Here is a 20931-nt window from a genome sequence, read left to right on the forward strand (position 1 = left end):
GCTGTTTACTAAAACTCTTAAACTGTAAGTTAAATGTCAACACTATGGCTGGAAGCAATGACTAAATAGTAAATGAATGTCGCTGCTTTGCAGTGTCAGTCGAAACAGTAGGCTTCTTTCCCAGACAACCAGGAGGGTAAGCAGGGAGTGTGAAGGTTGCCAAGCTTTTGGTCAAGTGTTGACAAGACTAGAACAAAAAGAAGAGAGTTGAATGTCACCATAATAAAACGCAAATTAGTTGCCTCTGTCTGGAAGGCAGTGGATGAAAGTATATTGGAAATGAGATTTTTTTAGGTGTTTTGATAATTTTTAGCAAACTGACCTTGCACAGGTAGATCTTTAGCATTCCTCTACTCAGTGCTGCGAATGGTATGATTCAGTGTATAAATTTCCTTTGGCTTTTCTAAATTTAAGAAGGACCTTTAACATAAAAGATGCCATGATTATTTTAAACTTTATTGGAATACTTAACCAGAACTTTTGTACCATTGTGAAGCCCTTTCAAAAATTGACATAACGTAGCAAAATTCTTATGGACTACAGTATAATCAGATTTTCCCACAGATATCTAAACTGTGGCATGTTAACAGATTTTAACAATGCTTGTGTTGTTTTATAATCTTTTCAGAAAACAGAGATTTTCACCCTATTAAATGATCCCAGTGGCATGCGTCACAAATAGCCTCTGACAGTCAAGTCCCCCTCCTGGCCTTCACATGTGGCTTAGCTATTAAGCTGACATTGGCAGCTCATCTAGGAGAAGGAAAACTCTGATTTTAAACCTCTGCTGCCTTGCGTCTATACCCAGTCAAGGCAACTCCTGTGACCCTGCTGGTACCAAATTATATCGGTGTCTGCCGTTCCTTTATGCTCATCATCTGCAAGGGCAACAGCTTGCTCTATGTGTCATACTGCGTAGGTTTGCATATCATGTAGATAGCTGGGACGCAGCATCCATGGTTCACCCCGACCAATGGAGGGCCTCTGAGTAAATGCACTTAAGACATGCATGGAGGAAAAGGAACAGTGGGATATACTTTTGGAATTAAAGATATAGCAAATAATTGAGGAGTCAAGTTGTACATTGGCCTTCATTCCATAGGGATCTCTTTCTGCAACTGTACGGAGCATTCATAATGCCACTCTTGAAATACCACACTCAGTTTTGTTCTTTTTATTCAAGGGAGGGCATACAGGTTTTCCCCAGGTTACAATGGGGTTCTATACCCGAGAACTGTTCAATAACCCAAACAACGGTCAGAGCAGTATATTTAGCTAAAAGTACCTCCATAGCTTATAGTTAGCATGATGCTATTGCAGCTCGAGGCATCAGAGTTCAACTGTGAAGTTTGTATATCCGCCCTGACAACGTATGGCTTTCTTCTCAGTGCTCTGCTTTCCTCCCACAGTCCAAAGACGTACTGCTTAGTAGGTTAATTGGTTATTGTAAATTGTCCCACGACTAGGGCTAAATTGGTGGGTCTGGAAAGGTCGTAAGGGCCTATTTCACTCTACCTCTGGGGATAAAAACATTAGTCAATGAAAAACAACCTGATTGTGCCCTAGTTAACTAATTAGGTTAAATGTCCTGTAGTTAAGCCGGGACACTTAGTTTAATCATTCCGATTTCTCTGCTAGGTGTAATGATAGAATGAGCCCCTGCAGGACAGAAAGTGCCTGCAGCCCCACAGTAGCCGGAAAATCCGTCCCATGTGACTCCTGAAAGCTTGGTCATATGTACGGCGTTGGATTGGAGATGGTTAACACTGTTCACTACGTTCATCACTGGAATGAAGGGGTTGTCTGAAGAAAAGTTCGGCCGTTTCAGCCATTACTTATTGAAACTTAGAACGGTGAGAGCTGATCTTACTGAAACATAGGATTTTGAAGGGTGCTTTTCCTTGGGGAGGATGGGAAATTAGGTGAATAAGGACTAATCTGTTTAAAATTAACATAAGGAATTCCTTTCCTAAGGATCCTTTCGAGTACTCAGCCCCAGGGAGTTATGGTAGTTGAATTACTGAGTATATTCAAGGCCAATGTAGGCATAAATAGATTCTGAAGTTTTTGTTTTTTTGGAGGAGCCAGTCAAGAGTTATGGAACAGAGGTAGGAAGGTGGAGGTGAGCCCAAGATCAGAACACCTGTGAATGGAGCAAGTCTGACGGGCACTGAGGCCTTCTCTTGCTCCTATTTCTGCACTTGTGGGTGAAATTAGATGAGTGGAACGTGAATGACAATAGACAATAGACAGTAGGTGCAGGAGTAGGCCATTCACTGTGATCATGGCTGATCATACACAATCATTACCCCATTCCTGCCCTCTCCCCATATCCCTTGACCCCTCTATCTATAAGAGCTCTATCTAACTCTCTCTTGAATGCATCCAGAGACTTGGCCTCCACTGCCTTCTGGAGCAGAGCATTCCACATATCCACCACTCTCTGGGTGAAAAAGTTTTTCCACATCTCAGTTCTAAATGGCCTACCCCTTGTTCTTAAACTGTGGCCTCTAGTTCTGGACTCACCCATCAGCGGGAACATGCTTCCTGCCTCCAGCATGTCCAATCCCTTAATAATCCTGATAACTCCTGATGAAGCGTTGTCACGACCTCCTCCCATAGATGCTGTCTGGCCTGCTGAGTTCTGCCAGCATTTTGTGTTTTTATTTCCCTTACTAATCTTATATGTTTCAATCAGATCCCCTCTCATCCTTCTAAGTTCCAGTGTATACAAACCCAGTTGCTCCAATCTTTCAACATATGACAGTCCCGCCATTCTGGCAATTAACCTTGTGAACCTACGCTGCACTCCCTCAATAGCAAGAATGTCCTTCCTCAAATTTGGAGACCAAAACTGCACACAATACTCCAGGTGGGGTCTCACCAGGGCCCTGTACAGCTGCAGAAGGACCTCTTTACTCCTATACTCAATTCCACTTGTTATAAAAGCCAGCATGCCATTAGCTTTCTTCACTGCCTGCTGTACCTGCATGCTTGCTTTCATTGACTGATGTACAAGAACACCTAGATCTCGTTGTACTTCCCCTTTTCCTAACTTGACTCCATTTAGATAGTATTCTGCCTTCCTGTTCTTGCCACCAAAGTGGATAACCTCACATTTTTCCACATTAAACTGCATCTGCCATACATTTGCCCACTCACCCAATGCTGATGGAGAAATGTGATTTTCATTCATACATGCAGCATGGCTGTTTTTGATTAGGACATCATAGCCTGTCACGTAGTGCCCCTGCTAAATTGCTCATGAATTGAATGGTTTGCTAGCTCAGTTTGGAGGCATATTGCTCTAATCCTGCGATCATATGCAGTCCAGAGTTGGGGAGGTGGCATTTTCCTTTTCCTGTTGCATATCATACAATTTAAGAATTTCAAAGTCATCGTCAAGGATATTTTAGAATCAGAACCGGTATCCCCAGCATACGTTGTGAAATTTGATGTTTTTGCGTCAGCACCACAATGCAATACATAATAATGAAATAAGTCAAATTAAATAAGTAGTGCAAACAAAGAAGTGAGGTAGCGGTCATGGGTTCAAGGTTCATTCAGAAATCGAATGGCTGTGGGGAAGAAGCCGTTTCTGAATCAGAATCAGGTTCATTATCACCGGCATGTGACGTGAAATTTGTTAACTTAGCAGCAGCAGTTCAATGCAATACATAATATAGAAGTGAGATAAATAAAATAATAATAATAAGATAAAACATAATAATAAATAAACAAGTAAGTCAATTATGTCTATTCAATAGATTTTGAAAAATGTGCAAAAAACAGAAATACTGTATATTTAAAAAAGTGAGGGAGTGTCCAAAGCTTCAATGTCCATTTAGGAATCGGATGGCAGAGGGGAAGAAGATGTTCCTGAATCACTGAGTGTGTGCTTTCAGGCTTCTGTACCTCCTCCCTGATGGTAACAGTGAGAAAAGGGCATGCCCTGGATGCTGGAGGTCCTTAATAATGGACACTGCCTTTCTGAGATACTGCTCCTTGAAGATGACCTAGGTACCTTGTAGGCAAGTACCCAAGATGGAGCTGACTAAATTTACAACCTTCTGCAGCTTCTTTCGGTCTTGTGCAGTAGCCCTTACATACCAGACAGTGATGCAGCCTGTCAAAATGCTCTCCACAGTACAACTATAGAAGCTTTTGAGTGTATTTGTTGACCTGCCAAATCTCTTCAAACTCCTAATAAAGTATAGCCGCTGTCTTGCCTTCTTTATAACTACATCGATATGTTGGGACCAGGTTAGATCCTCCGAGATCTTGACACCCAGGAACTTGAAACTGCTCACTCTCTCCACTTCTGATCCACTATGAGGATTGGTATGTGCTGCTTCATCTTACCCTTCCTGAAGTCCACAATCACCTCTTTCATCTTACTGATGTTGAGTGCCAGGGTGTTGCTGTGGCACCATTCCACTAGTTGTCATATCTCACTCGTGTACACCCTGTCGTCACCACCTGAGATTCTACCAACAATAGGTGTCAGTAAATTTGTAGATGGTATTTAAACTATTCCTAGCCACACAGTCGTGTATTCAGAGAGTAGAGCAGTGGGTTAAGCACACACCCTTGAGGTGCGCCAGTGTTCATCGTCAGCGAGGAGGATATGTTATCACCAATCTGCACAGACTGTGGTCTTCCAGTTAGGAAGTCAAAGATCCAATTGCAGAGGGCGGTACAGAGGTCCAGGTTCTGCAGTTTCTCAATCAGGATTGTGGGAATGATGGTATTAAATGCTGAGTTTTAGTCGATGAACAGTATCCTGATGTAGGTGTTTGTGTCGTACAGGTGGTCTAAAGCTATGTGGCGAGCCATTGAGATTACGTTTGCTGTTGACCTTTTGTGGCAATAGGCAAATTGCAATGGGTCCAGGTCTTTGCTGAGGCAGGAGTTCAGTCTAGTCATAACCAACCTCTCAAAGCATTTCATCACTGTCGATGTGAGTGCTACCAGGCGACAGTCATTAGGCAGCTCATATTATTCTTCTTAGGCACTGGTGTAATTGTTGCCTTTTTGAAACAAGTGGGAGTCGTTGAGTGTGCGCCTTCATTGTTACCTCCTCCCTGATGGTAACAATGAGAAGAGGTCTTGGGTGATGTGGGTCCTCAATGATGGACGCTGTCTTTTTGAGGCATTGATCCTTGATCCGCTGTGGAGACTAGCGCCCAGGATGGAGCTTCTTTTGATCCTGTGCAGTTGCCCTCACCCTAGTTGATTTAAATACCTGTGCTGTTTTGGTAGGATTCAAATTTAGATGGCCATTCACTTTGGCATTTATCCAGTGATGTAATCTGATATTACTCTGCCTCACATGATTGCATAAACTTTGTGTGCTAAACCTTTGGAATAATAGAATGGTTTATCTCATCTGTATGTACGGTGATGTGGGAAATGATAAGCTTGTTTTGAGAATGCATTGAAACAGAAAGGTGAGAAGTTCATTCATCAGCCATTTGCATTATCCCTGGGTGAGGAATGCTCCATATCAATACAGAGAACTGAAATTGGAATCACAGTGGATTCTGGTTAATTGGGACAATCGGGACAAGTACATTTTGGCCCAGTTACCCGAAGTTTCTTGGAGATTGTTAAAAAGGTGCATAAAAAATACAAACTACTCTTTAACTGTGTAATAAATTACGTATTTAAATGAAATACAGAAAAAAATTAAAACACTACGAATACTAGTGGTTGTCCGCTGTATTCAACAATGACAGGAAACCTGTGTGAGAGAGTTTTTAAAGTGCACGAGCCGTTGCTCTGTCTCGACCTTGGAAGTCTTGGTCCAGTGGTACACGTAGACATTACAACTGGGGTCTTCCCTGACTGCAGTGGATGACTACGACTTCTGTGCCTCATTGTGGCCCTTCCTTCACTCTCAACATAGTGTTGCAGACCCACCTTCTTGCCTGTTGGATTTCACTGTAGATCTCATCCACACAGTCCGCCGGATATGACTTTGCACGTTAGGACAGGCATCTCACCAGGGTATGAGACCTACCAGCTACTCTCACCTGGTTTAGCTCACCTGTCAAAGCTGTGACCACTGTTGCATGCAAGCAGCAACTGGGAGCCACTAGTAAGACTTGAGTGGCCAGTGAAGGCTAAAGATAACATTCAAGATGGTTGTCAATACCTTCAAATTCCTCATAGTCTCTAATTTGAAGTAGGGAAATTGTTCCTGGCCATTTCTGACATCTCCAAGTCTGAATGCTAAAAATGGCAGTGAGTAAAACAGTTCTGAATTGTGTTACTACTTATTTCTCAACAACTATCAGTGACAAAATTCCTTGCTTTTTGGACACAAACCCATGCAATTGGCGCTACAGTTGGCCCTCCTTATCCGCGAGGGATTGGTTCCAGGACCCCTTGCTGATACCAGAATTCGCGGATGCTCAAGTCCCTTATTCAACCTACCTCAATGCGATGGACCTTAGGACCCAGCGTCAGAGCTCTGAATCCGCAGTGTTTCTGTTCACGAAAATAATCATGATCGCGAATGAAAATAAAGTGGAAATAATAAAGCGATCGGAAAGAGGTGAAACGCCATTGGTCATTGGGAAAGCGTTAAGGCTAATGATCAATGATCGGAACAATTTTAATGGATAAAGTGAGAAAGGCTGTGCCCTGATGAAAGCTACAATTACTACTAAGCAACGCAGTGGTTTAATTATTGGGTTTTGGGTTTTTGATCTGCACATCAACCCGGCACGGTGGAGAGCGCACTCGATAGTGGTCTGTCACTGGATTGAACTTGGGAAGAAGTTCCTGAGCCCGACATACGTTCTTAAGTGTTTTATATGCATAGAAAGGTAAAATATATACTATATACTAAGACAAACGTTTGACTAACTGACATTAAATAATACCAGATGTACCTGTTCCAACTTACTGAGTAAGAGAACTTCCGACTTTTTTTCGATCCCGATCCACGATAACCCACGCACATCCTCTCGTATACTTTAAATCATCTCTAGGTTACTTATAGTACCTAATACGTTGTAAATGCTATGTAAAATAGTTGTTATACTGTGTTGTTTAGGGAATAATGACAAGAAAAAGAAGTCTGTACGTGCTCAAACAACAAGTGCTGGAAGAGCACTTCCGGGTTTTCGCGATTCAAGGTTGGTTGAATTCACACATGCGGAATTAGTGGATAAGGAGGGCCGACTGTATTTAGAAACTGTTCGCTCTAAGGACGATGTATCTAATGGTGACATGGCGTGTATGTGACTAATGTTCAGCAATAGTCTCCTGCCCCACTTAAGCAGTGTATTGTCCCAAATAAATAAGGAAAATCCCTGCTATTTTGCTGATTTGCTTTTGTTCTTTGAGAGTTGTCCCAAATAAATAGCTCCCCCAAATTTACTGAAGGCCCAATTAACCAGAATCCAGAATGTGAGTACTTTTTGAAAGGTTGGTCACTGAATTTGTTTTTGGGAAGAGGTTACACAGCACTTTTCCTCAGGAGATTAAATAATTTTGGTCACACTTCAGAAGAGCAGTATTTGTATGGTTCATGAAAAGGACAGTCATCACGCCCAATTGAACATTGGTAAGTTGGTTTATTATTGTCACATGAACTGAGGTACAGTAGAAAGACTTGCATACCATTCATCCACATCAATTCATTATAACAGTACAAAGTCAAACAATAATTGGGTGCAGAATAAAGTATTACAATTGCAGAGAAAGTGCATAGTAGATAGACTGTAAGGCACAAGGACTTAACGAGGTAGAGTGTGAGGCAAGAGGGAACCATACAATAGTGAGGTTTTGTGCACTTTGGATATGGATTTGGACTATGGACATTTTTTTCAAGTCTTATAGTTTTTTATATTCTGTGTTTTTGCCTGTTCTTTCCCTTTTCTTTGTGTGGGGGGAGGGGATTTGGAGACCGATGTTCTGATTGCATTTCATGCAGGGGGATGAGCTTGGGAGATAATGTTCTTGTTGCGCTGTTGTTTGTGTTTTTTATATGGGTAGAGGGATATTTGGGGGCCGATGTTCGTGTTGTTTTTCATGCGGGGGAGAGGGGGGTTTGGGGGTGGTGATGATTGTGTTGCCATTTTTTTTCTTGGTTTCGTGGCTATGTTTAGAAGAAGAATCTCAGAGTTGTGTACTGCATACTTACCTTGATAATAAATGAAATGTTGAACTTTGAACTGCAGGGTAAAAGCTGTACTTGAGCCTGCTGGCAGGACTTTAGAATCTCTTGCCTATAGGAGTGGGAAGAAGGAAGAGTGCCCGGGTTGGGTGGGGTCTTTGATTATTCTGGCTGCTTTACCGATGCAGTGAGAAATGCATGAGAATTAATGGACAGGAGTCTGGATTCCATGATGCACTGAGCCATGTCCACCACTCTCTGAGGTCATGGTTGCCATAGCAATCTGTGATGCATCTTGATGAGATGCTTTCTGTGGTGCATTGGTTAAAAATTGGTGAGGGTCAATGGGGAAATGTCAAATTTATTTTGCCTCCTCAACAAGTAAAGGCACTGCTGAACCTTCTTGGCCATGGCGTTCTTAGTTTAACATGTAATATTTGTTCACATATATACGAGGGGTGATTGATAAGTTCGTGGCCTGCGGTAGGAGGCGTCAATTTTAGAAAACCTGGCACGTTTATTTTTCAACATAGTCCCCTCCTACGTGTACACATTTAGTCCAGCAGTCATGGAGCATTCGGATCTCTTCTTTGTAGAAGTCGTTCACAGCGAAGGTGATTGATAAGTTTGTGGCCTACGGTAGGAGATGAGTTATTAACTTCAAACTTTGTGCATTTTCATTCAGAGTTGAACTGCACGTGCATGTAACGAGAGCATCTTGGACCTCCAGGTGGTCCACAGCAGGGGTGATTGATAAGTTTGTGGCCTAAAGTAGGAGATGAGTTATACAGCTCTCGTTACATGCACATGCAGTTCAGCTCTGAGTGAAAATGCAGAAAGTTTGAAGTTAATACTCATCATCTTCCACCTTAGGCCACAAACTTACCAATCACCCCACGCTGTGGACCACTTCTGGAGGTCCAAGACGCCGACTTCTACAAAGAAGGGATCCATATGCTCCACGACCGCTGGACTATTTGTGTAAATGTAGGAAAAATAAATTGCTAGGTTTTCTAAAATTGACTCCTTCTACCTTAGGCCACTAACTTAACAATGACCCCTTGTAATTTTAAAACAGTTTTTCATTAAAACGGAGTGCTTTCCTCAACAAAGGATAGGTTGGTGGAGATAAAGGGTTGTAGTCGGAACAAGGAAAGCATTCTTTTCATTGTATTTTTAAATAGAAAATCAGATTTGCTGTGGAGGGCGGGGGGTGGAATAAAGAGGGGTTTCGGCCCGAAGTGATGACTGTTTACTATTTTCTATAGATGCTTCCTGACCCGCTCAGTTCCCCAGCATTTTGTGTGTGTTGCTTTGGATCTGCTGACTTGCTCGTGTTTGCTAGTAGCCCTTGCGTTATTCTGATGTTGGTCAGATCTTCAGGAAGAATCATGTGCATTGAACTGTCCTCTTAGTGGCTTGGGCACAGTTATTAGGAATGATCATTTCAGAGAATGAATGTGAAACGTATCACCATTGAGGATAGGTCATTGTTGGATGAGTGTCGGCAGTTCACACCTCATAGATTTTTAGTTTTGGCCTGATGTCAGTTTAACTCAATTCAACTGTGAGATTTCAATAGTTACTTGGGCCTTGGACAAGGTGCGGCACATAAACCTGCATAACAAGCTTAGAGCCCATGGTATTACAAGAAAGATACTAGCATGCATAGAGCATTGGCTGATTGGCAGGAAAGAAAGAGTGGGAATAAAGGGAGCATTTTTTGGTTGGCTGCCGGTGACTAGGGGTGTTCTGCAGGGGTTGGTGCTGGGATTGCTTCCTTTTACATTATATGTCACTGATTTTGATGATAGAACTGAAGGCTTTGTAGCAAAGTTTGCAGATGATACAATGGTAGGTGGAGAGACGGGTAGTGTTGTGGAAGTAAGCAGGCTGCAGAAGGACTTGGACAGATGAGGAGAATGGGCAAAGAAGTGGCAGATAGAATACAGTGTCAGGAAGTGTATGGTCAGGCACTTTGGCAGAAGAAATAAAAAAGTAGACTATTTTCTAAATGGAGAGAAAAATTAAAAAATCCGAGGTACAGAAGGACTTGCGAGTCGTCATGCAGGATTCCTTAAAGGTTAATTTGAAGGCTGAGTTGGTGGTGAGGAAGGCAAATGCAATGTTAGCAGTCAGTTCGAGAAGACTAGAATATAAAAGCAAAGATGTGATGTTGAGACTTTATAAAGTCCTGGTGAGGCCTCGCTTGGAGTATTGTGAGCAGTTTTGGGCTCCTTATCTCAGAAAGGATGTGTTGAAACTGGAGAGAGTTGCCATATGAGGACTAATTGAAGGCTCTGGGCTTGTACTCACTGGAATTTAGAAGAATGGGGGGGAGATCTCAATAAAACATACCAAATGTTGAAAGACCTCGATAGAGTGAATGTGAAGAAGGTATTTCCTACGTTGGGGGTGTCCAGAACCAGAGGGCACAGCCTCAGAATAGAGGGATGTCCATTTAGAATGAAGATGAGGAGTTCTTTTCCAGCCAAAGAGTGCTGAATCTGTGGAATTTGTTGCCAGAGGTGGCTGTGGAGATTGTCATTGGCTATATTTAAGGCGGAGGTTATAGGTTCTTGATTAATCAGGGTATGAAGGATTATGGAGAGAAGGCAGGAGATTTGGGCTGAGAGGGAAATGGATCAGCCATGATGAAATAGCAGAGCAGACTTGATTGGCTAACTGGCCCAATTCTGCTCCAATATCTTATGACCTTATGGGTTTATCAACAGACCCCACAACCATGATGGATGGGAAATAGCTAAATATGTAAAAAATGTTATTCCCGTTTGCTTGACTGAATAAAGTGAAATTAATAATCATAGAGTGTGGTTTGGAGCAACCTGGATGAAGAGAATTTTTTTTTTGGAAAATTAGATATTTTGCAGGAGGAACTAGTTTACCAGTTATACACTTAATCCATGCACATTGTGAAGAAAGCAGTAGTTGTTTTGATTTTTAAACAGTTTTTCCATGTTGAGAGGAAGCTTGTTTGATCTATTGTTCTTTGGAAGGTTAAAGCATACTTTAATTAGAAAGCAAGTTGTAGAATACTGGAGCCAGATCAAATGATTATGGGCCTAAAGTAACAGGTAGTCGAGCCTGCAAAATTGAAGCTTGTTGAATCTTTTATTGTTTCTTTTCAAAAATGTTCAAAGTTAGTGTTGTTTTGCTTAAAAGAATCTATGCAGTATATGGCAGAAAAAGTTCTTAAATGATATTATTACGATGACATATTACTAAGACACTACCTTATCAGTACTTTAATGAACTTAACACATTTAGTTTCAAAATTACTCTGGTCATAGATTTACTTAAAACTGACCTTTAAATTAGAAAATGAAAACTAAGCAACCCAGATTGATTTGTATTTTTCTCAGGTACAAGAAAATGAATTTAGATTTTGCAGAGTATTGTATTATCATGAAGTTAATACTTTTGGTTTACTTGACCTTATTGTTCAAAGGCATCTTTGCTACAGCAGATTAGTTTGTTTTAAATTGCACATGGTCTCTATGATTTAAGTTGCAGGCTTTTCCTGCACCAGAGGTTTGTTTGCTCCATTGTTTTTTTTAAAGGAATAACTGACAGGAATGTAAAAATTTACTATCAACTTCCTGTCAATTAGGTCTTGATTTTTTGAGAGCAGCCTCGTTTGATTAATTGCATTTTCAGAAATAAATTTGGACTGATTTAGAGGACCGAATGCTTTTCCTATGTCCTGTGGCTTTTAGATCCTGTGATTCCTAACAGTTCTCCCTATTCCAGGGGACAGCAATGCCTTTGAAGGACTGTTTAGATGAGGTTCATGTTTTAATGGAGAGACTATTGACTAAAATTGAGAACTTTTCCAGTCATTGCTATCTCCCAGTTGACTATTTTGAAAGTGGGTTAGAATGTTACTTTTCTTTTGCAGTCTGCAGATGGTCGATCTGCCAATGAAACAATAAAAATCTATTGTGTATTTATGGTACTGTGTATTATAGGTATTACACTGTACTGCTGCTTCATAGCAACAAATTTCATGATGTATATCAGTGATAATAAACCTGGTAGCGTAGTGGTTAGCACAATGCCTTACAGTGCCAGCGACCTGGGTTCAATTCCTGCCGTTGCCTGTAAGGAGTTTATACATTCTTCCTGTGACCGTGTGAGATTTCTCCAGGTGCTTTGGTTCCCTCCCACAGTCAGAAGTTGTGATGGTCAGTTAGTTAACTGGTCATTGTAAATTGTCCCGTGATTAGGCTAGGATTAAATTGGGGGCTGTTGGGCGGTGTGGTTTGAAGGGCTGGGAAAGCCTACTCTATGTTATCTCACAAAATACATAAATATGACTTTGTTTATAGTACATTTAGTTCATCATTTTTATTTGCATCATTCCAAACTCCAGTCCCTACCATGTTCACTCAAATATTGGCTGTTTCACCTCAAATAATATTCCAAAAGCTGTTACTATATGAAAGGTACTCTGCTGTCAGTCAACAAAAGTCCAACAGAATACAATTGTTATAACAGTAATAAACTAATTCAGCCAAAATGGTATAGCTCTTTCTATCAGCAATTTAATTACTATAACTTATCAAAGTGATTGTTTAAGTCTTCAAAAATACATCACTTATAAACACAAGAAAATCTGCAGATGCTGGGAATCCAAAGCAACACACTCAAAATGCTGGAGAAACTCAGAGGGTCAGGCAGCGTCTGTGGAGGAGGAGAAATTGATGCTCATACCATCAGTTTGGAGGGTACCCAGACAGAATATACAGTAGGTGTGGCTCCTCCACCTTGTGTGTGGATTTGGCACAAGAGGAAAGGGAACGGGAATCAGAATTAATACAATAGTGCTCAATATTGATTGAACCTTATATCCTTTACTAGATGCAACTTACTCAGAATGCTGGAGAAACTCAGCAGGTCAGGCATCGTCTGTGGAAAAGAGTAAACAGTTAACATTTCGGGCCGAGGCCCTTCTTCGGGACTGAGAAGGAAGAGGGAAGATGCCAGAATTAAAAGGAGGGTGGAGGGGAAAGAGGCGAGCCGGAAGGTGATGAGATGAGGCCAAGTGAGTGGGAAAAGTACAAGGCTGGGAAGAAGGAATCTGACAGGGGAGGAGAGTGGACCATAGGAGAAAGGGAAGGAGGAGGGACCCAAGGTGAAGTGATAGGCAGGTGAGGAGAACTAAAAGGTCAGAGTGGGAAATAGAGAGGGGGGGTGTTATTTTCACTGGAAGGAGAAATTGATATTCATACCATCAGGTCGGAGGGAACCCAAATGGAATATTGCTCCTCCACCCTGAAGGTGGTCTCATTGGGTTTTTTTATACATTACCTGTTACGTTTCACAGCTAAAGATTGGTAAAAATCAATATACATTTTCCCTTTTATCAAGGTGGCTGCTCATCATTATCCAGTCAGAGATACAATAGTATTAGAATTTCAGCACTATCGCCTACTGGTTTATTGGTCAGGTGTTGTCAGATTCATAACTAATTTTCCAAATGGAGCTCTTCAACACCCTTACCTGTAGGAGAGAATGACCAAGCCCTCAGCAGCTCCATGGAGAAGCAATGTTTGCTTTAATTCTAAGGAGAAAATATACGTATCTTTCTGTCAGGAGGGAATATCTGCAGATGGTGGAAATCCAAGCAACACACGCAAAATGCTGGAGGAAGTCAGCAGGCCAGGCAGCATCTGTGATAAAGAGTAAACAGTCAATGTTTTGGGCTGAGATCCTTCATCAGGACTCGGGTATACTGTGTCAATTTGGAAATCTCTAACAAATGTAGAATCAACATGAAGTCTCCACGTAAAAAAGGTTAAACGGGTGGCAAGACTCTGCCACACTCAGAATGCCACACAGATCATGCTGTACTGTACTGTGTCCCAGTGAATACGGCAAAAGCATAACAGCTACAAGGTGGAAATTTAACTGCCCATAAGTTCTGTTTTGCTTGTGCAATGGAGACAAGACTGGTATACTGGATACATTATGCAAAGTCTAGCAAGAGATGAGAACATGATATCCTGACTGCCAAAAAACATTTTTTTTTACATTAGTAGTGAGTGTAGATGACTCTTGAACCAGAAGCGATAAGTTCGCTGAACTTCACTTGCCCCATCAATGCAATGTTTTCACACCCTATAGACCTACTTTCAAAGATTCTTCATCTTCTATTCTTGAAATTTACTGCTCATCTATTTATTTATTATTGTTAGTTATTTTTGTATTTGCTCAGTTTGTTGTCTTTGCACACTTGTTGAATGCCCAAGTTGGTGCAGTCTTTCATTGATTCTATTATGGTTATTATTCTATTATAGATTTATTGAGTACAGGTGCTCCCCCCCCCTTTACAAAGATAGAGCGTTCCTATGAAACCTTTCTTAAGCCAAGATGTTATAAAGCGAAGAACTATTAATTTATATGAGAAAAATTTCCGTAAAAGCAAAAATCCTCTTTGTAATGTGTAAACAGGTTACTAATGTAGGTCTGTTGTAGAAGCAAAGTGACGTAAAGCGAACATTCGTAAAGTGGGGGGCACCTGTATGCCTGCAAGAAAATGAATCTCGGGGTTCTGTATGGTGCCATATACTGTATATACTTTGATAATCAACTTACTTTGAACTTTTGATTGACACTATTCGGATAATAGTTGCTGAATCAATAGACCAAATTCAGAGACTTAATGGGCTGTGAGTGCCTGCAGGGTTCCTCAGTTGTAGGTGCAGACCTCCATTAATCTCCTCTTAATTATAGCTCACTTTGAATGTAGTTGTCCTCTGTTAGCAACAAGCTTTGTCAGATAGGTACTCCAATACAGCTAAGGGTGGAACTGAACTAGCAGTGATTATCTAATCTGACTTTTTGCTTGTGATGTTTCTCAATCAAGTGTGGTGCAGGATGTTCCTGTATTAACAGTGCACAAAGGTGGAATGTGCGTGTGGGGTGGATGTTGGGGAAAAGGAAATTAAACAATTAATTGCATTTCGATCCTTTTCTGATCAAAGTATGTGACATTTTGTTAGGACTCCTGTCATTTCTGTGGTTGGCCAGCAGGAGCAGACATTGTTCCCTAAAGGTTTTTTCAGAACTGATTGGACTTTCTTGTTACTGATCATTGACTGCACCAATTTCCAACTGACATCTGTGTGTTTAAACCGTGCTTCCTGTACCTTACTTTGCTCGGTCTTAAAGCATGATATTGTAAGTTGCAAGAGCCTCTGTTTTTATAGTCTTTTCTTTGTCTTTTTTATGTCTGCTTACTGCCTGCCATTTCTGGATCCTATTTGTGAATCAAGATCTTGGTTTACAGAATATGTGTTTGAATTACTGAATTTTTGTGTCAAACTCTTTGCCTGTTTCTCCCCGCCCCCCCCATTTTGGCTAAAAGAAAGAAAATCTTGCCTTTGAGTCTGCATCAAGGTTTCTGCAGTCCTCAGTGTTACAGTGGTAGAGTGTTGGACTTTCAACCGAGCAACCTGAGTTCCATTCCTACCTATCGGGCCATTCTACAGGAGCAAAGGACAGACCTGCAGTATACTCTGAGATGCAGTAAATCATCCCGTCATTATGTGCTGTGTTGTTTGATGTGGGTGATCATGGTCCTATCCATGATTGTTCCTGGCAAATTTTTCCATAGAAGTGGTCTGTCATTGTCTTCTTTAGGGCAGCGTCATAGCAAATGGTCAACAGTGTTAAATTAACACGATGATCGAAAAACAATTTATGTAATCATTTCTGTTGTTGTTTGTTTTAGAAATGCAAATTGCCAGAAGAATTATATTCTTTACTGACAACACTGTAAAAACGTTAAAGAGCTGAAGCTCTTTAAGCTGCAGTAAGAGTTGAGTTGGCATTTGATTAGCTGTAAAAGGACCTTTCTGCGTCTTCAGTGACAAGATTACAACTGCCGTGGGCTTCCCTATGGCTGGTTGGGCAGACAGAATTTCTGCTCTACTACATTCTGAAGAGCATCAGACAAGATTGGGAAATGCTGATTATTCTGTTCTTAGATGGATGAACTTCTGCTCTTGAGTATTTACTACAACAAAAACAAAATATTTACTGAATACAAAGATTGACTGAGCACCCTGAAGCATGAATGTTGGGTTTCAGTATCACTCACCCTGACATTGAACAACTATTGCACGAAGACCAAATCTAATTAGTCACAGTGCTCTGATAACCAGGCAAAAATCAGCACCACTTTGGAATTATTCTTTGGAACATATACATAACAGGATAAGAATGAAATTGGCTATTATTTCCTGTTATTTTATCTTGAAATAATTTCACTGCGCAAAAATGAAGAGGTCTCATTGAGGTGTCTTCACATAGACAATGACATTACACAGACATTTGGGGTGACATGGTAATGTAGTAGTTACCACAAAGCTTTACATTATAGGCACCCTGGGTCAATTCCCACCTCTGCCTGTAAGGAGTTTGTATGTTCTCCCCATGACCACGTGGGTTTCCTCCAGGTGCTCCGGTTTCCTCCCCCAGTCCAAAGACTTACTGGGTGGTAGGTTAATTGGTCATTGTAGATTGTCCTGTGATTAGACTGGGATTAAATCAGGGGGTTGCTGTGCGGCACAGCTGGAATGGCCTATCCTGCGCTATATGTTAATAAATAAATAAATAACGAATTATTAAAAGTATAGAGAAAAATAAAATTTCATGATGGAATATTGGTTTAAGAACTCCAGAGTCAATTAACTTATACAGCAGTAACTTGGTTATCCCTTGGATATTGCTGAGTGAATTAACTAAACCTGATCAATCCAGGTTATGTTTCTGATCTCATGTATTGCTGAATTCAGGGTGTTACACTATATTGTATCACAGCCTGGTATGGAAGTACTAAAGTCCTTGATTGGAAAATCCTACAAAAGGTTGTGGGTATGGCCCAGTCCATCAAGGTAAAGCCCTCTGTACTATTGAGCTTATCTACACGGAGTGTCTGCTCTGGAAAGCAGCATCCATCATCAGGGACTCCCCATGACCCTGGGCATGCTCTCTTTTCACTGCTGCCATCGGGAAGAAGGTACAGCAGCCTCAGGACTCACATCACCAGGGTCAGGACTGTTATTGCCCCTCAACTGTCTGGCTCTTGAACCAAGTGGATAACTTTACTTGCCCCGTCACTGAAACACACCAAAAACCTGTGGCTTTGTGACTGAAAGGTCAGAGGTTAATTTTATTGTTAAAGTGTGCATGTACGATACAACTCAGTTGTGTATCTTCTCCAGGTAGCCATGAAATACAGGTAGACCATGTGTGTTGATGGAAGAAGAGACATCAACTCCCCCTTCACTGAAAAAGAAATAAAACTCGCAGATCTCTAAATCCTCTCTCTGCCACAGCAAAAGCAGCCATGATATCAATTCCCGACACCCTCACTTACAGAAAAGTACAGTGACAGTAGCACCAATCCCCCAACCCTCCCACACTTAAAAAATTAACAGATCACCCACCTGCCAATCATCCACAAAAACAGAAAACACTGATAAGCTGAACAAGCCAGTGTAAGTCCAGTCCAATCATCACACAAATCTCCAGTCAGCTTGTACTCTTGGTCCTTTTGCGCACCCCCCCCCCCAACCCCCCACAGTCTCTAATCTCCACGAGGCAGCTCTCCAGACACAACGTAGTGCTGGCTCCTTTGATGGACTCCCAAAGTGTATGTCGCAGGTTCCAACAGTTTCCATAACACACAGAACAAGCAGAATGCATAGACGAAGTAAAATAATTGGATAGATTTGCTAACTGAAAGATGTTGCCTGAAGAATTTTTGTTCGCTGGCGCCGTCTTGACTCTGCGTATCGTGTTCGCGAAATATATTGCTGAGTTATTTATTACTTATTTTTTCTGTAGTATTTTCAGTTTGTTGTCTTTTGTGCACTGGTTGTCTGCCCTGTTGGGTGCAGTCTTTCAGTGATTCTATTATGGGTCTTCGTTGGATTTACTGAGCATGCTCTCAAGAAACTGAATCTCAGGGTTGTATCTAGTGACATATGTGCTTTGAAAATAAATTTACTTTGAATTTATAAATGGTGTGAAGCCCTAATCCCATAGAGATTGATGGATTTGAATATGGCCTGACCGCGCCTATTCATAATCCCCAGTAGTTCACATGATTGTAAGCCTTTTAGTTACTTTTTATTTTTGCCACAGATCTATTTGCATACTCAGTCTTTGCCCCTCCTTTTCATTAATTGCTAACTTCTTCTGCGTAGCTTCTTTATTCAGCTTGGGTCTTAACTGTATGCTTGTTCCTCTTTCAGCCCCTTTGGATTGAGAATGACTTGCTCTACTTCAGTTTTGAGAAGTGGAGGATGTTTATGCATTTCTGATGGTGCATAGCAGCCACCAGATGGTTATCAGAAAGTGAGGTTCTGGTCCTGTGATTGGAAACTTGTCTCCCTTGCGCAAAATTGGTGCGTACATATAAATAGACGTCCCCATGCATGGTTACCCTATAGAGTCACCATAGTGGATCCTAGAACATGATGGAAGCAGATTTCACTTGTGGCTGTAGAATCATTCAACTTGGCTACTGTCGTTGGTCAGAATGCAGTTATCATAAATCCCTAGCACCTTCCAGGGAGCTTCTGTTACCTTCTCCGTATTTTGTTCTTTACATTCATCCTAAGCCATGGAGTCATAGAAAAGTACAACTCAGAAACAGGCCCTTCAGCCCATCTAGTCTGCACTGAACCTTTAAACTGCCTACTCCCTTTGGCCTGCACTGTGACCATAGCCCTCTATATCCCTACCATTCACGTACCTATCCAGACTTCTCTTAAATATTTAAATTGAGCTTGCAAACACCACTTGAGCTGGCAGCTCATTCCACGCTCTCCTGACCCTGTAATTGAAGAAGTTTTCCCTAATGTTCCCCTTAAAATTTTTACCTTTCATCCTTAATCCATGCCCTTTGGTTGTAGTTCCACCCGACCTCAGGGTAAATGCGAGCAGGCTTTTTCCATGGAGGGTGGGCTACTGCACAAGGTTGAACTAACTTGCAGAAACTTGTAAAATTAGTCAGCTCCATCATGGCTACCAGCCTCCGTGGTATCCAAGACATCTTCAAGGAGCGGTGCCTTAGGAGGGCAGCATCCATCGTTAAGGATCCCCACCACCCAGGACATGCCCTCTTTTCACTGTCACCATCGGGAAGGAGGTAAAGAAGCCTAAAGACACACACTCAGTGATTCAGAAACAGCTTCTTCCCCTCTGCCATCTGATTTTGAAATGGATATTGAGCACTACCTCTACTTTATTTCTATCATTTTTGCATGACTTATTTTAACTATTTAATAAACATGTATATACTTAATGTAATTCACTTTTTTCCCCTCAATATTATAGAGACTAATATATTTCATTGGATATTTCATTGTCCTACTGCCGTGAGAACAACTGTTTTCACGACACACACCGGTGACATTAAATCTGAGTGATTCTGTGTGGTGAAAAGAGAGTATGGCCTGTGTGGTGGGGGTCCCTGATGGTGGATGCAAGCAAACTTATCAATGAGCACGCTTGTTGATAATTCAGGGACTTTTTCCCCGCTCTTTATTCTTTGACTGCATAGTGGTGTGGACTGGGTTCTAACCCCAGCTCACCAGGTTCCCGTGGAAAATCCCTGGCTGTCTGCAGTGTTCACAGGAGCATGTTCTGTAGTTCTACTCACCACTGAATCCAGGTATTTTCCCCACCTTCTCGAACAGAGGAGTTGGATACGTTAGTTAATTTCGTCAGTTTTTATCACTATTTTTGATCGTTTGCCTTTGTTGCTGCTCTTTGCTGGTTTCATAAAAAAAGGATTCATCAGGAGGGTTTCGGCCTGAAGCGTCATCACTACCTCCTCCCATAGATGCTGTCTGGCCTGCTGAGTTCTGCCAGCATTTTGTGTTTTTTTATTTACCTGGAGTATTGTGTTCAGTTTTGGTCTCTAAATTTGAGGAAGGACGTTCTTGATATTGAGGAGTGCAGCGTAGGTTCACAAGGTTAATCCCTGGGATGGTGGGACTGTCATATGTTGAAAGATTGGAGCGACTGGGCTTGTATACACTGGAATTTAGAAGGATGAGAGCGATCTGATTGAAACATATAGGATCTAAGGGATTGGACACTCTAGAGGCAGGGAGCATGTTCCCGGTGTTGGGGGGAGTCCAGAACCAGAGGCCACAGTTTAAGAATAAGGGGTAGTCCATTTAGAACGGTGTTGAGGTAAAACTTTTTCACTCAGAGAGTTATGAATCAATGGAATGCTCTGCCTCAGAAGGCAGTGGAGGCCAGTTTTCTGGAGGCTTTCAAGAAACAGTTAGATAGAGCTCTGAAAGATAGCGGAGTCAAGGGATATGGGGAGAGGGCAGGAACGGGGTACTGATTGTGGATGATCAGCCATGATCACATTGAATGTCGGTACTGGCTCGAAGGGCCGAATGCCTGCTCCTGCACCTATTGCCTATTATCTCTGTGGGTCCCACCAATAAACCATTGAACCGGACTTCTAGCATTCGAGATTATCAATGTTTAGAAGGGTTTTGCAATCACAAGAAATATGACTGAGAAAATCACTCACTGTTGGACTGTACAACGCCTATGCACCCCAATTCTGCCTGTGTAGTACAGTGGTCCCCAATCTCTGGGCTACAGACCGATTGGCCTCTGATCTGGGCTGACATTTACGTGTTGGGAGGCACCTAATTAATTAGCTTGTTTATTTCGGCTGGGTGCGCTCTGGCTACCGCTGCACCCCTGCATGCTTCGCGGCCCGGTATCGGTCCGTGGCC

General features: G+C 41.7%; 1 protein-coding gene across 4 annotated transcripts in view; it reads left to right on the forward strand.

The window, feature by feature from the left end:
- The window catches only part of cobll1b (cordon-bleu WH2 repeat protein-like 1b), a 163820-nt gene that overhangs the window by 49772 nt on the left and 93117 nt on the right, over positions 1–20931 (forward strand). Inside the window, exon 3 of one of the 4 annotated variants that reach the window (XM_059966438.1) lies at positions 7064–7145. The exons of the other annotated variants lie outside the window; for them this stretch is intronic. Coding sequence (XP_059822421.1) covers positions 7064–7145 — 82 coding nt within the window. The remainder of the gene's footprint in view (positions 1–7063; positions 7146–20931) is intronic. 4 annotated transcript variants of the gene reach the window in all.

The sequence above is a fragment of the Hypanus sabinus genome, chromosome 4, assembly GCF_030144855.1.
Source record: "Hypanus sabinus isolate sHypSab1 chromosome 4, sHypSab1.hap1, whole genome shotgun sequence".
Classification (NCBI taxonomy): domain Eukaryota; kingdom Metazoa; phylum Chordata; class Chondrichthyes; order Myliobatiformes; family Dasyatidae; genus Hypanus; species Hypanus sabinus.